Genomic DNA, 16224 nt, shown 5'->3' with positions numbered 1-16224 from the left:
GCAGATTTTCACCTATTGTGTGTCTGTGTGGGGGAGTGTTTGTCTCTGGAGTATAACTCCAAATAGGTGAGAAATCACTGTATAGAGAAGCAGCTAGATGGCATTGTGGTTAAAGCACTGGGCAGGAAATCAGGAAGATCTGGATTCAAACATGGCCTTAAACACTTACTAGCTGTGTGACCCCGAGCGAGTCACTTAACTTCTATTTGCCTCAGTTCCTCAACTATAAAATGGGGACATACTGGAGAAGGAAATTGCAAACCATTCCAGTACGGTTGCCAAAAAATCCTCAAATGATGGACATGACTAAAAATGACTCAATAGCAGCAACATAAGTATAGGTCAGGTGTTCCTGTGCATTGATATTAGAGGTTTCCTCTTTGGAAGTTGCTGTATCAGTGAAATCACAGGTCTGCCTCATCCCATAAAAATCACTATATAGGTGGAAGTTGTTATTGTATAATGTGGCACTTTTTTTTGTACTCGGCAAGCCCCTTGTGATCACCGAATCATGAGACCTGGAAGGGGTCTTGGGGATGGACCTTTCCAAGTCTTCCATTCTAGATGATGAAACCTGGGCTGAGGAAGTGAATCAATTTGTTCAAGACCACAACAAATGCTCATCAATAAAATACCAGCATTCTGCTGCTGTTGGGGTGGCAGTAAGCCATGGGACAGTCTCTGAAGAATTAAAAATGAATATCAGTGAGAAGAAGGAGAGGCTCCTGGTGGATGTGAGCAACTTTAAAGAACAGCAGTAAAGGATTTCATCTAGGAAATGTGTGATAAGAAGAGAAGTGGGACCTCCACCCCTCACCAAGAGGAATCTATGGACGGATATGGCTGCATAGGAAAGTCAGACACAAAGGGGTGGCAATCGGCATCATCACAGTGAATGTTCAGCTAACTGAGATGATATCTCTTGTATCTCTAGGATGTGGTTAGCCTCATAGCCAGGATTTAGAACGTGTTCATCAAATGTTTATTGATTGATTGATTGACTCCAGTCAATCTGGTGATTGTGGCCCCATATCCTGTTTCTTTATTAGCACTAAGAAATGACAAATCATCAGTAGATCTTAATTATATCAATCTTTGAAAATACCATATTTAGTGTGAATTTCAATGGCCTATGGCTAAATACCTGATATAGTTAATTACTCTTTATTGCTGCCATATGTATACCTTACGTAAATTGAAATCCATACTTCACATTAGGTAAAGATCTCAATATTTACCTACCCAAATCTTTTTTTTTAAACCCTCACCTTCCATCTTATAATCAATACTGGATATTGCTTCCAAGGCAGAAAAGTGGTAAAGGCTAATCAGTGGGTGTTAAGTGACTTACCCAGGATCACATAGCTAGGAAGTGTCAGAGGTCAGATTTGAAACCAGGACCTCCCATCTCTAAGGCTGGCTTTCAGTTCATTGAAATACCTAGCTGTCTCCTTGTCAAATCTTTCAAATGTAGATTTTGAGGAATAGTAGAAAGTGACAGTCACAACTCTTGGTTCATGCCTTCAAATGACAATTTTTATCTTGTACAAGCTGATAGGGAACTCTGGTTTTTAGGCTGATTGCCCACTTCATAATCTATCGTAATCCTGAAATCATTTTATGTTATTGATCTTCTAGAGTGTAGGCTTCCAAGATTCATAACTCAGGAGAACCCAGACCATGGAAGGTTCCTGGTAGGGCAAGGTCCTACCCAAGGTAGGTAAAGGTCCATAGTGCACCGAGATGGGAGAGTCCTCAAGAATTTCAGAAATGGACCTTGGGAATGTGCCTCGCATCAAAAAGCAAGACTGGCCAAAAGAGGGAGGAAATTACATAAACAATACTTGTTGCATTCTTTGGCTTCACTCCATTCATAATGGGAAATAGATTAGATGAGATGTCTGGCATTATCTAGCCAAGCATGTTATTATCCAAGTTTGTCAATATTCCAAGCCATCATATCAAAGCTGATTAAAAGGGTTTTGAAGAGGCAGCTCTTGTAGTGTGGGAGCCAGAAGATGAGAATCTGACATTTGCTGCTTAACCTTAGACAAGTCACTTAATTTTTCTAAAGCTGTTTCCTTTTCTATAAATGGGAATAATAAAATTGTACAATTGATATTATAGGGTTGATACAAGGGAAAGACTTTGTAAACTGTGAAAAAATAACAGACACATGAACTATTATTATGGACATAATCTCATTCAGGTAAGAATTTCAGTTTAATGCTCTTTTGAGTAGGTATGGAAGAGTTAAGATCAATATTGATGGAAGGAGTGTCCATACTGAAACTGCAAATCATTCAAAGGAGAACTGCCTTGACCACACAAATAACAGTTATCAATGTATGAATAATTTGATTTGTATGCATTTTGTAGATTTCTTTTTTTTAAGCCATTACCTTCTCTCAGAATTGATATAGCATGGGTTCCAAGGCAGAAGAGAAGTAAGGGTTAAGCCATTGGGGTTAAGTAACAGAGCCAGGGTCACACAACTAGGAAGAGCCTGAGTTCACATTTTATTCTGGGATCTCCCACCTCTAGACCTGGCTCTCTCCCCACTGAGCCACCTAGCCACTGCTCCCATTTTGTAGATTTCTTGCCATGGCCATACTTATTATATATGTATTTATTTATTAACTATGGAATTTCAGGTTCCATAGGATCATAGATATGGATGAGACCCTAGAGGCCACTGATTGTAAATCCCTAATATGTAAACTGAGGTTTAGAGAGTTTAAATGTCCTTCTTATAGTCACACAACTAATTAGTGTCAGAAGAAAGATTATGAATCTGATTTTTCTTGGCTTCAAGTCCAGCTCTCTTTCTACTCTGCCATGCTCCCTCAAGAGCATGAAAAAACCTTCCAAAGAATAAAGTACAGGAAAAAAAAAACAAACTGCTGAAACCATTTTGCAGTAAATGTGCCCACTCCTTGAATTACTGCTAAATATTGTGTTTACTTCTCTGAGTATTTGCTTCCCGTTTGTAGAATATAAGCTCTTTGAAGGCAGGGTCTATCTCAATTTGGAATGGTCTCCCAGAGCCTACAGTGTCAGTTATTGTTATTGTTGTCCTTGGTTTCCTTAGAAAATCAGTGGCATCACATCTTGACATGTACATGAATTGGATTTAAGTGAGGCAAAGTGGTGCAAAGTCACCAGCCTCACTGTCCCTTCCAAACTCATTAAAGTCTAGTGGCAAGTCTGGATGACTGGCAATGGTCTGGAATGTAGTAGATGACTTTGGCATCTTCAGTGTCTGACCAAGTGCTCCACAGAGCCTCATGGCCACTGAAACAAATTGTTCTCATTTGCTCATTCCACCAAGAGAAGTCTTCAATAGGTAAATCTCTCTTGACCTCTCATCATTGAGGGTAAATTTCTTTAAAATAAGACCAAACAACAACAAAAATAACCCTACTTTCTGTCTTAGTAACAACTCTAAGACAGGAGGGCAAGGACAAAACAAACAGAGTTATATGACTTGCCCAGGGTCACATAGCTAGGAAGTGTCTGAGGCCAGGTTTGAACCAAGAACCTCCTGTCTCTAGACCTGGCTCTCAATTCACTGAACCACCTAGCTGCCCCCCATTTAGAATCACTTCCAAGACAGAAGGTAAGGGTTTGAAGGGGAAAAAAAGGAAAGTCTTTTGTTTCAAAGGGATAGCTCAATACCAAATTAATTATCAGGAAGAGCTTTGGGTTTGGAATGGGGAATATAGGTTTGAATTTCAGCTCTTCTGTTTACTACCCGAGTGACCTAGAGTAAATTACTTAGAAATTCTCTCTGGTTCTCATTTAACTCATCTATCTAATAAGCAGGCTAACTAAGGCAAGAACTTTCAGGTTTTCTAAAGTATTCATTGTTTATATAGCAGGACTAAATGAAGTAGGATAAAATAGAAAGTATGTTGCTTTTTTGGTTTCAATGGATCTACACTGAAATCCTTACTATCCAGTGTTTACTATCTCTGAGTTTATTTAAGTCACTTAACCTTGATGGGAATCAATGTCCTCATTTGTAAAATTGGGATGTGTGTGTGTATGAATGAGTGAGTGAGAGACAGAGACAGAGATTGGACCATGAATTCCTTTCTGTTCTCCATCAATGAATCATCTCTTTGTTAGGTACCAAGATTATGCATCTTTCTCAGTAAATCTGGACACCACACCCATATCTTCTTAGAGGAGGTAGAGATATCATTTTGTAGCTGAGAAATAATTGTGTTGTGTCTCAGTGGCACTAAACTGTCAGCAGATCAGAACCTCTACTAGTGACACCAGACAATTCACACTACCTGCAGAAATCTCCTGCTGCTTCTGGCAGAGTCAGGGAGGCAACTGGATTTTTCATCAAGTCAGCAACAATGTTGTCCTTTGGAGTCACATAGAAGAAGGGAATCCCAGTGCTGTTGTTGAAAGGTCCATCACTGATGGGTAAGCAGTTCCCAAAGGGCATACCCTTGATCTGACAAATATAAAAGAAAAAAATTTAGTGGTGTGCTATGGTATGAGCCTTTATTGCCCATTAGGAGATGTTCTAGTAGGGATTCTGAATAATAATGATGATAATAACATTTATATAGTGATGTAAAGTTTATAGAATGTTTTACATATATTATCTTATTGATATTTAGGGGGAGAGATGTTGCGGTTCAGTCATTTTTAGTCATTTCTGACTCTATGGAACCATTTTGGAGTTTCTTAGCAAAGATACAAAGAGTGCCTTGCTATTTCCTTCTCCAACTCATTTTTCAGATGAGAAACTGAGGTAAATAGGGTTAAGGGCTGGGCCCAGAGCTCCACAAATAGTAAGTATCTGAGGCTCTTTTTGAACTCTTGTCGATGAGTATTTTGGATTCCAAGCTCAACATTCTATCCATTGTACAAAGCTGCCTTTGTGACTCTTGTGCTAATGGATTAATCAAGACAAGGTGATTTTTGACTCCACTATTTCCTCATACTTATAACAGGGTGAAAATTTTAGCAATGGGCTTAAAATGTTGTCCTAATTCTAAGTTCTTACAGAAGACTAATTTCTGCATTCATCATCTTATCCAGTCTTTGGATCCCAGGAGTTGTTTTTTGTTTTGTTTTGTTTTGTTTTACCACTTTCCCCCTTAAGGCACTACTCTTTGTTCATTTATTCATTGTCTTGTTATCACATTAGCCAAGGCTTAGAGAAAAATTGTTTCAGTTTGCTATAACTTATGGGAGTATGCTATGCAAATTTTGTTCCTGATCATTCACCAGCAAGCAATTTCTTTTTAATTTAATTTAATTTTTTACCAATTATATGTAATAAATTCCCACATACATTTTCTGAAGTTATGTGATCCAGATTGTCTCCCTCTTTCCTTCCCTCCCCCCTCCTAGAGCTGGCAAGCAATTCAATCTGGGTTATATATGTATTATCATGCCAAATATTTCTATATTGTTTAATTTTGTAAGTGAATAATCTTATAAAACCAAAACCCCCAAACACATACCCAAATAAACAAGTGAGAAATCCTATTATTTCATCTCCATTCCAACTCCAACAATTCTTTTTTCTGGAGTTCGATAGCATTCTTTGTCATAAGTGCCTCAGAATTGCCCTGGATCATTGTGTTGCTGAGAGTAGCTAAGTCTATCACAGTTGATAATTCCACAATATTACTGTTACTGTGTACAATGTTTTACTGGTTTTGCTTATTTCACTCTGCATCAGTCCATGATGGCCTTTTCTAAGTTATCCTGTTCATCATTCCTTTCAGCACAATCATATTTCATCACCATCAAATTCTAGTGAGCAGCTTCTAAATAATTACTCAAATAATGAAGTAATAGAACCAGCAAAATGTTATTAGAAAGCATGGTACTCTATCAGATCTATGGATCTGGTCATTAAAGGATGCATCATTTTCTCTATTTGTCACATAGGGTTGGTCTTGGTTGGTTAGGTATTGAGTTGTTAGGTTAAGTGTAGAGTAGGGAGAGGAATAGAAATTGAGTTATTTAATTGATTTAGAGAGTTCCTATTAAGGAACCACCCCTATCAGGTCAGTCTGGCCCCTCCTTCACAACTTATAGTCTTAGAAATTGCCTGAAACATTGAAACAATGTGTCTTGTCCAGAATCACATAGTCATTATATATCAAAGGCAAATTCTGAAATAAGATTCTCCTGATAGCAAAGCCTACATGTGTACTTACAATGAGGAATTGTTTTAACTTTGTAAGAAAACTTGTTAGAAAATCTTCTGCCTTGAAGATATGATTATAGACTTTCTGATTCTCATTTTTATGGTAGAATATGATTTTTAACTGTCAGCTTCCCTCCCCCTTTCTTTTTCAGCTTCCTTCTAAGTCACTCAGGGTGAGCTATGATGTTTCAGAGGAAATACTCCTCTGAATAAAGAAGAGAAAGGCTAAAGAGGGAGGTTGGGTGAGACAAGGGAGGAAGACGGAGGAAGGCAGTTATAGGGAGAGGAGGGTAGGCAAAAGAAGATAACTACCTAATCTATTAGTTATCTAGTATCCATGAAATATACCCCCTCCAATATTATCTATTACAGTTTGGCACCCCAGTCTGACTGAACTTTACAATCCTAAAAACACATAGCAAGATGTTCAAACAAGTGCTCTGTGGGGGTAGTTGTGCTGGCAGCCATTATGGCTTACTGGATTTATAGCATCATATATAGTAAAATGACCACCATGATTGTTGATTTGGTGGAATACCTTGGTAACACCTTGATGCTTAGAATCAATAATAAGTACTGGTTCCAAGGCAGAAGAGTGATAAGGCTAAGCAGTGGGAGTTGAGTGATTTGCTCAGTCACAGAGCTAGAAAGTGTCTGAGGACAGAATTGAATCCAGGACCTCCTGTCTCTGGGCTTGGCTCTCAATCCACTCAGCAACCTAACTGACCCCTTTCTACATTTTTACTCACACATAAAGGTTGAGATCTTTACCTAATGTGAAGTATAGATTTCAATTTACGTAAGGTATACATATGGCAGCAATAAAGAGTAATTAACTATATCAGGTATTTAGCTATAGGCCATTGAAATTCACACTAAATATGGTATTTTCAAAGGTTGATATAATTAAGATCTACTGATGATTTGTCATTTAGTTATGATTTAGAGATCATAGAATCCAACTCCTTCATTTTACTATGAGAAAACTGAGGCTAAGGGAGGCATTGTAACTTGCCCAGATTAACACAGTTAATCATCTTACCGTCTCATCTTGTGCCCAGCACATAGCACTGGACCTGGAATCAGGAAGATAGGAGTTCAAATCCAACCTTGGAAATTTACTAGCTATTCAATAAGTCATTGAACCTCTCTCTGTCTACTTTGGTTCCTCATCTGGAAAATGGAGATAGTAATAGCAACTACTTTTAAAAGTTGTCATGAAGATAAAATGAGATAACATTTGTAAAGTGCTTTCAAACATTAAAGCACTATGTAAATGAAACTCATTATTATAATTATTTATGTTTTGTTAACAAGTTCTACATAATTTGTTTGGAATAATATTATTTAAATGAAATAGGAATTGTGTGACAATGTATAGAACACCACCAAGATTTTAATTCCCTCAAAGCTTTCTGGAAGCCATATTGTGAGAATTAAATTCTCATTATTTATTCATGCCATTTGAACCCACAGATGGAATTACCACTTGTCTTTCAAGTCATTGTATTATTTATAATTCCAAAGGAGAAGATTTTCTGACATTTGATTCATATTTAGTTCTATTTGATTTTGGGGTGGGAATGGGGAATCTGCTGCTGTTAATAAGAGATCTATCATCACATTTGTGAACTTCAGTACTATCTTTTAAGAAAGAAAACCCATGAAATCAGGAGTGAAAATGATTAATTTGAAAGTAATTTTAGAAACCAAGTAAGTCTCTGGTCATTTCTTATTTTGCTCCCTTATGATCTGAGCAATGAAAGATTTTTTGTTTTAGTAAGCAACTGGGGTAAAAGGCTAGATGCTGGTTCTCTCTGCCTATATAATCTTTCTCTACAGGACCTCTGGTTGGATTGCTCTTCTTTCCTATCCCTTCTCTGGATGCTCATTCAAACTCAGATCCTCAGTTCTAAGATACCTGGCTGAAGCCTGGCAGTGACCTCAGTCCTTTACTTTGCCAGGAGAATGGAAACAATCTTACTCCATTGCTCCTACTGTGTCTTTTACAGGACAGCTCACATTTCTCAAATTGAATCCTAAGGTTGGGTCTTTTCAAAATAGTATTAAAATATATTGGTTAATGCCAACAGATCATTTTTTAAATCTACATGCTGCATGATTTCCAAGGCAGGGAGAGAGCTGTTGTGTAGCACTTCTCACAGAGCAGCCAGTTGCGATCAATACATCTGCAGACCCTCCCTCGTGGTGGATAAAGGCTTATATCTATCTGTTTCTATCTATCTAATCTATCTATCTATCTATCTATCTATCTATCTATCTACCCATCTATCTTTAAAAGAGGGAGAATATTCAATTCTTGGCACTTACCTTTTCCTGGGTAGATAGAGTAGCCAGAAAGCCCCAGCTGTTAGTGTGAGCCAGGAATCGGGCAGTCTGGATGAACTGCTCAGGAGGAGGAAGGCTGCCTGTCCCTTTGACACTTTCCCTTCTATAGGAAAACATCCTAGAAGGAGAGGAGATCTGCTTGGACCTTCCAATCCCTGGTCTGGACCTCAGGTTGCTATCTTCTTTGTAAACAGAGGCGGGGTAGCTCTGTTTCCAGATGCTAGTGGTGTCTTCAAGGAGGGAAGGCAGAGTCTCCTCGTTGGAGGAGCTGTCCAGCTCCTCCTCTACCTCGTTGGTAACTGACCAAGAGACAGAGCTCACAATAACATATCCGCAGGCTGGAGATAGCATCGTGCTGCACCAAAGCAGCCAAGTGAGCCAGGAGATGAATGCAATCCTTGTCCCCAGCAGCCTGTGACAGCAGAACACAGACATTTTTGTAACAACCACCCTGTTCTGTGACCCACGCAGTCTTACTGAGCCCAAGCCTCTGGAATGATCACAGCACCCTCCTGTGGCAGAAAGGAGGCAATGGGAAGACAAATTGGCTTGCTTTCTCGGCTTAAAGCAACAGCTTGTGGGGCTTTCTGGCCAGGGACCTGGCTGGGTGAACACCAGCGATCCAAAGGGAAGTTGGTTAAAAAATCTGTAAACCCATACCTCAGTCTCACAAAGAGCAAACTAATATTCTAGTGATAAGAGTCCCATGGTCTAAGAGACTGAAGATGAAGGGATATCCCATTTGATCCATATTGTAAGAGGGACATTGTATAACAATTTATTCCTGTCTCACAAGTTTTTTGACTAATTTCTTACACTGAGAGTGTGAAAAGCACCCTGAATTTGGAATCAGAGGAAACCTGTCCCTCCTATGCCCCTTTCAGACTGAGATTTTGTGCTTTCTTTTCCCTTCTAAGCAGTCCTTGGTGGTCATAATGGGAAGAGAGTGAAAAAGGCAAAGCAAAAGAAAGAAAGGAATGAGTTATGGAATATTGGAATTTTATGTTTAATTTGAATATTAGAGGGTTTTTTTTAATGGAAACATCCATCTCTTCTGTAATGTTTCCAAGAATCAGGTCTAAGTTTTCTCAGCTATAAAGAAGAGGAATTTGGCCTAGATGATTTCTTTTCCAACTCTCAATATTATTAAACCACATGCTAGTCTAGTGTTGTAGCTTTATTATGGTTTCCTATCCTACCTGATCCCAAATTCATTCCTAGATTATTATTATTTTTAAGCCCAGCACTTAAAAATTATGTTTTTTTTAAATACTCTCCTTACCTGAATCACAGATTATCACAGTTTTAGAGATTTGCAAATCCAACCCTTCCATTTTACTCATGAGGTAAAATTAAACAGAGAGGAGTTAAGCCACTTGCCCAAGTTGACATAACTAGTTTGTGATAGAGTTGAGAAGAGATTCATAGTTGAGTGTTCCCATTTGATTAATCTTTTATATTTCAGGAATGTAAGAACAGGTCTTGCCAGGTATATGTTTTTGATATTGGGATTATGCTCATAGGTCTACTAATGCTTGAGGAGTATTGAAAGTTAGTTTATCTAACTTATTATAGGTGAAGAGGGGCATAAGGGGTGCAGGGAGGATGAACACCGCTGGTGTGAGGGATTACTGAGCTCTTTTCAGGACTGCTAATTCACCCTTGGTGTCTACAAGAAGCTCTAGAATGCACAGGGGTCATAATCTGGCAAACATCACCTTGGGCTAAACCAGGTTGAGGATAACCAATAATCCATCAGTGACTTAGATGTTTACTAAAAGTATGTAAAGACTTCCCCAGTAAAATGGGTGTATGAGAACAATTTGTTCCAGTGGCCATAAAGATAGATGAAGCAGGTATTGTGGAGAGCTTAGAGCTTGGTCAGACATTGAAGATGCCAAGTCCATCCACTACATTCTGGGGCATTCATTGGTCATAATTCTGACTTTTGTTTCACCACTGGACATGGATGACTCTGGAAGAGAGAGTGAGGTTGATGACTTTGTGCAACTCTACCTCACTTAAATCCAACTCACTAGCAAGTCATCACCCTGTGATGTCATTAATATTTCAAAATAAAGAACAACCAAAAAGTAAATAAGAAAAACACCAAGGAGATTAATAAAAAGATAAACTAAATATAGTAGGTCTTTGGAGATCAGTGAACAGAAAGAGAAAGGAATAATACCTTCTCAGCAGTACATGATACTTTTACAAAAATTGATCACATATTAGAGAACAAATACATTATAGTTTAAATTTGGAAAAGCAGAAATGTTAAATGCATCCTTTTCAGACCATAATGCAATAACATTGTATATAATAAAGGACCAACAAAGTCCAAAATGAACATTAATTGGAGATTTAAATAACTTAATTTTTAATAATGCTTATATTAAAGAACAAGTTAGAGAAACAACAAATAATTTCATTAAAGAGAATAATAACAATGAGACATCATATCAAAACTTGTGGGATATAGCAAAAACAGTAGAGAAAAATGGATATCTCTAAATACATATATTAATAAAATAGAGAAAGAACAGATAAATGTATTGGGAATGCAGTTTACAAAACTAGTAAAGGAACAAAGTAAAAATACCCAGCCAAGGAATGACTGAACAAATCATGGTATATGATGGTAATGGAATACAATCATGTAATAAGGAATGTGATTTCTATGAGAACTGGAAAGGCCTACATGATTTGATGAGGAGTGAAACAAACAGAACCAGAAGATCATTATACACAGAAACTGTAACATTGTATGAAAATCAAAGGTAATTGATTTTGCTACTAATAGCAATGCAATAATGCAAGGCAATTCTGTGGGACTTCTGAGAAAGAATGCTATCCAAATCTAGAGAAAGAACTATGGGAGTAGAAATCCAGAAGAAAACGCATGATTTATCACTTGTTTATATGGGTATGTGATTTGGGGTTTTGGTTTTAAAGGATTACTCTTTTACTAAAATGAATACAGAAATGGGTTCGAGTGATAATATATATGTATAACCTAGTGGAATTGCTTGTCAACTCCAGAAGGGGGCAGGGATGAGGGGAAGGAGAAAAAAATGAATCATGGAATCATAGAAAAAATTTAAAAATAAAAATTTAATATCTATGTAAAAAACCCTCAAACACTAAACTAGAACTTCTAAAAATTAATGGTGAAATGAATAAAATAGAATATAAGAAAACCATTGAAGTAATAAATCAATCTATGAATTGGTTTACAAAAAAGAAATCAACACTCAATAAACCATTGGTCAATATGATTAAAAAAGAGAGAAAAGAAAACCAAATTACTAACATTAAATATGAAGAGTGAATGTCACCAATGAAGATGAAATTAAAGCAATTATTAGGAGTTATTTTCCTCAATTATATGCCAACAAACTTAATGATATAAGTGAAATGGAAGAATACTTACAAAAATATAAATGGCCTAGACTATGAGAGAAGAAAATAATGTATTTAAGTAAACCTATCCAAGAAAAAGAAATTGAACAGGTCATCAATGAACTTCCTAAAAACAATCAGCATCAGATGGATTTACAAGTGAATTCTACCAAACATTTAAAGATCAACTAATTCCAATATTAAATAAATTCTTTGAAATAACAGATAAAGAAGGAGTTTTACCAAACTCCTCTTATGAAACAAACATGGTACTGATATTTAAGCCAGGAAGGGCAAAAGCAGAGAAAGAAAATTATAGATCAGTTTTATTAGAATCAAAAATCCTAAATAAAATACTAACTAGGAGACTACAACAAAAATCCCAAAATTATGCATTGTGACCAAACAAGACTTATATCAGGAATGCAGGATTAGTTTAACATAAGAAAAATTATCAACATAAATCATCATATTAATAACAAAAGTAATAAAAATCATATCAATAGTTGTCAAAAAAAGCTTTAGATAAAATAAAATATTGATTCCTATTAAAAATATTGGAAAACATAGATATAATTAGAATTTTCCTTAAAGTGATAAAAGAGTCTACCTGAAATCATTGGCAAGTATTATTTAGAATTGAGATTAGCTAGAAGCCTTCCCAATAAGATCAGGAGTGAAACAAGGATGCCCATTATCACCAATATTATTTTTCATAGTATTAGAAATTTTTAGCAATAGCAATAAGAAAAGAAAAAGGAGTAGAAGGAATCAGAATGGAATGAGAGGAAATAAGACTGTTTTTGTAGATGACATGATGGTATTTGTGGAAAATCCTAGAGATTCAACTGAAAAGTTAATAGAAACTATCAATAATTTTATTAAGGTAGCAGAATATCAAACAAATCCACATAAATCATCAGCAATTCCTGAAAGAAAGAGATAGAAAGTGATATTTCAATTAAAGTAAACACCAATAGAATAAAAAACTTGGGAATATACCTGCCAAAATAAACCCAGGAGCTACATGAACATAAGTATAAAACACTTTTTACAAAAATAAAATCTGATCTAAACAACTGGAGAAATATTAATTGTTCATGGATGGGCTCAGCCAACATAATCAAAATTACAATTCTACCCAAACTAATTTATTTATTTAATGCCATCCTGATCAAATTACCCAAATAATTTTTTATTGAGCTAGAAAAATAACAAAATTCATTTGGAAGAATGAAAGATCAAGGGTAATAAAAGGATTAATGAAAAAAAAAGTATAAAGGAAGGAGATCTAAGTAGGGCCAGATTTTAAACTGTATTATAAAGCAGTAATTATCAAAACCATTGGGTACTAATGGCTAAGAAATGTAAAGGTAGATTAATGGAACAGAACAGACATGGAAAAATAGTAGTAAAAGATTATGCTAACATTATATTTGACAAAAATATAGAAGAGGATATTGAGGTAAGAAATCACTATTAGATAAAAATTTCTGGGACAACTGGAAAGTAGTTTGGCAAAATCTAGGTATAGCCCAATATTTTACACCATTCACTAAAATAAGATCAAAATGGATACATGATCTAGACATAAAAGGAGATATCACAAGCAAATTAGCAGAACAGGGAAAATATTTTCTATTAGATTTGTAGATGAGAGGAATTTATGAGTAAATAAGAGATGGAGATCATTGTGAGATAAAAAATGGAAAATTTTGAGTATAATAAATTTTAAAAGTTTTGCACAAATAAGACAAATGCTGCTAAGATTAGGAAGAAAGCAGGAAATTGGGGAAAAAACTTTCATAGACAATCTCTCAGATAGAGGTCTCATATTGAAAATATATAGAAAACTGTAAAATTTATGGGAATAAGGACCATCCCACAGTTATTAAATGGGTAGAAGATATGAATAAACAGATTTCAGATGAAGAAATCAAAGCCATATATAGGTACAAAAAAATGTTCTAAATTACTCCTGATTAGGGAAATGCAAATGAAAACAATTCTGAGGTCTCATCTCAAAACCATCTGATTGGTTAAAATGACAAAAGGGAAAAATGATATATGTTGCAGGATATGTGGGAAAGTGGGAGCTGTGGAAAAGTGGGGACATTAATACACTATTTGTGGAATTTTGAACTGATCAAAGCAATTTGTAATTATGCCCAGAGAACTATAAAATTGTATAAATCTTTAGATCCAGCAATGCCATTGTTGGATCTATTTGCCAAGGAAATTGGAAAAAAAGAAAAGAAACCATATATTACAAAATATTTATAGCTGTTCTCTTTGTGATATCAACTGAAAATTGAGGAGATATCCATCAGTTGAGGAATGACTAAATGAATTGTGATATGTGATTGTGATGGAATACTATTACACTAAGTAATTGAATTTTTAAAAAAACTGTAAAGAACTACATGAAATAATAAAAAGTGAAATGAGTAGAACCAAGAGAACATTACACCCAGCTAGAGATCCAATATTTGAAGAAGAATTTGTGAATGCTCACCTCCATAGAATGAAATGAGAAATGGAAACACAAAAGATATAATCTATATATTTTTCTTGATGATACCTTTTATGTTGTGGTCAGGGGAGGAAGGGGCTGAATAAAACAAACAAATTATTTCTGAAATTAAAATAAGATAAGACAAAAGGAACTCCCCCCCTCTAAGAAAATGAATAAACAGCAACAATAGGTGAAGAAACTGACTTGCTGAAGATTCCCCCAGGTTGTAATTGGAAGATCTAGTTTTCAAACCATTTTATTCTAAATCTATTACTCTTGAACCCTTTTTTTTTTTTTGGGAGGAGGAGGATTTTGTTGTTTTCACAGAACTTGTTCATTTTAAATTCAAGAAAGAGATGAGGTAAACAGAATTTTCAACAGATTTCCAATTTTGGGCAGTTTCTTTTTTCAGGGCTCTGCATTTCACTCTGATCATTTAGTATTGTCTAGGGTATACATATTCTTTTTTTCCCCCTGGCCTTTACCTTTCTTCTTAGGTTCTACAACAGGGCTCCAGGATAATCAGCAAAGAAAAAGAAGTGGGTACTCCTGCAGCTGGAGTTAAAAAGGCCTTAAGCTGTCTTACATAAAAATCAGTTTACAAACACTGGGTACTACTACCATTATTCAAGGATGAAGTGCATCAGTCCCATCTTCCTTCCATCCCTTCTTCTCCTCCAAACTCAGGTTCTGCTTTCACATCTTCTTTTCAAGGCTATCCTTTCTACAGGTGGTAATAGGAGGAGGAGAAAAATAAAAGAAGAATTTTAGGAGGAGTTGTGATTACAATAAAGGAAAGAAAATTAACAAAAAGAAAGGAAATGTTGCATCTTAGAATTTTGGCATTAGGATTGAGTTTAGGGGTTATCTAGGCTTAGCTCCTTGTATGAAACATGACCCCACAAAATCTTGAGAAGTAGATAGCCAAACTCAATTTGGAAATTCACCCTCAGGACTTACAGAAATCATAGATATTTTATATTTTGTTTTTCATCACCTTCATTTCCCAACCTGAATCTTAGGATTTTAAGCCAAACTTGATATGAGAGGTCATCAAGTATTAATCATTTATTTTAAAGATTAGGAAATTGAGGCCCAGAGAGGATGCAAAATATTACACAGATACTTTTGATGGCTATTTTAAAAAAAGAAGGATTCTGATGGCTAGCAGGAAATGCCTTTTGATCAAATGAAGGTACTAGTCCTCATCTTGCCTATCTCATCTAGTTAGGCTTTAGTTTTGATATGTGTTTATGGGAAAGAATGCTCTATACTAATTAAATCAGTGATCTTTTGAAACATGAAAATAGAGATTTGGGTCATCTAAATATTCCTCCCCAAATCCATCCTAAAATTGACACTAGAAAGTGTTAGGGTCCGTTTAGGGGCCAAAGGAACGGAACAGACGCTGCAATCAGCACAGAGAGGTGGTTTATTGTAACACAGTTACACACGCGTGGGGAGGAGCCCAAGGCAGGTCCTCCCCGAAGCAAATTTAAGGCAGGCTTATATACCCATGGAGCTTACCAGGGGTCCATGTGGTTATCACACAAGGTGGGGGGATCAAGGTGGTTATCATGTGGGGTGGGGAGGTCAAGGTGTCCATCACTCAGGGGGTGCTTATCTATGTTGGGTATGTTGGTGGGGTGGGGAGGTCAAGGTGTCCATCACTCAGGGTGTGTGGGTTTAGAGGGGGTGCTTATCTATGTTGGGTTCGTTGGCCTAGGAGGGGTGTTTATCTATGTTGGGCTCGTGGGCCTAGTTGGCCCAG

At 36.3% G+C, this 16224-nt stretch overlaps 1 protein-coding gene across 1 annotated transcript in view; it reads right to left on the bottom strand.

Annotated features, from left to right (window-relative positions):
* CREG2 (cellular repressor of E1A stimulated genes 2) overlaps window positions 1-8983 on the bottom strand; it is a 70195-nt gene extending 61212 nt beyond the window's left edge. Inside the window, exons 1-2 of the mRNA XM_001369891.4 lie at window positions 8519-8983; window positions 4302-4471 (exon numbers count right to left, since the gene is read on the bottom strand). Coding sequence (XP_001369928.2) covers window positions 4302-4471; window positions 8519-8971 — 623 coding nt within the window. The 5' untranslated portion in view covers window positions 8972-8983. The remainder of the gene's footprint in view (window positions 1-4301; window positions 4472-8518) is intronic.
* Between the last annotated feature and the right edge of the window lie 7241 nt (window positions 8984-16224).

This window comes from Monodelphis domestica, chromosome 8 (genome assembly GCF_027887165.1).
Source record: "Monodelphis domestica isolate mMonDom1 chromosome 8, mMonDom1.pri, whole genome shotgun sequence".
NCBI classification, from domain to species: domain Eukaryota; kingdom Metazoa; phylum Chordata; class Mammalia; order Didelphimorphia; family Didelphidae; genus Monodelphis; species Monodelphis domestica.
Note: the sequence above shows the minus strand (reverse complement) of the source record. Positions and strands in the feature narration are given on the sequence as shown.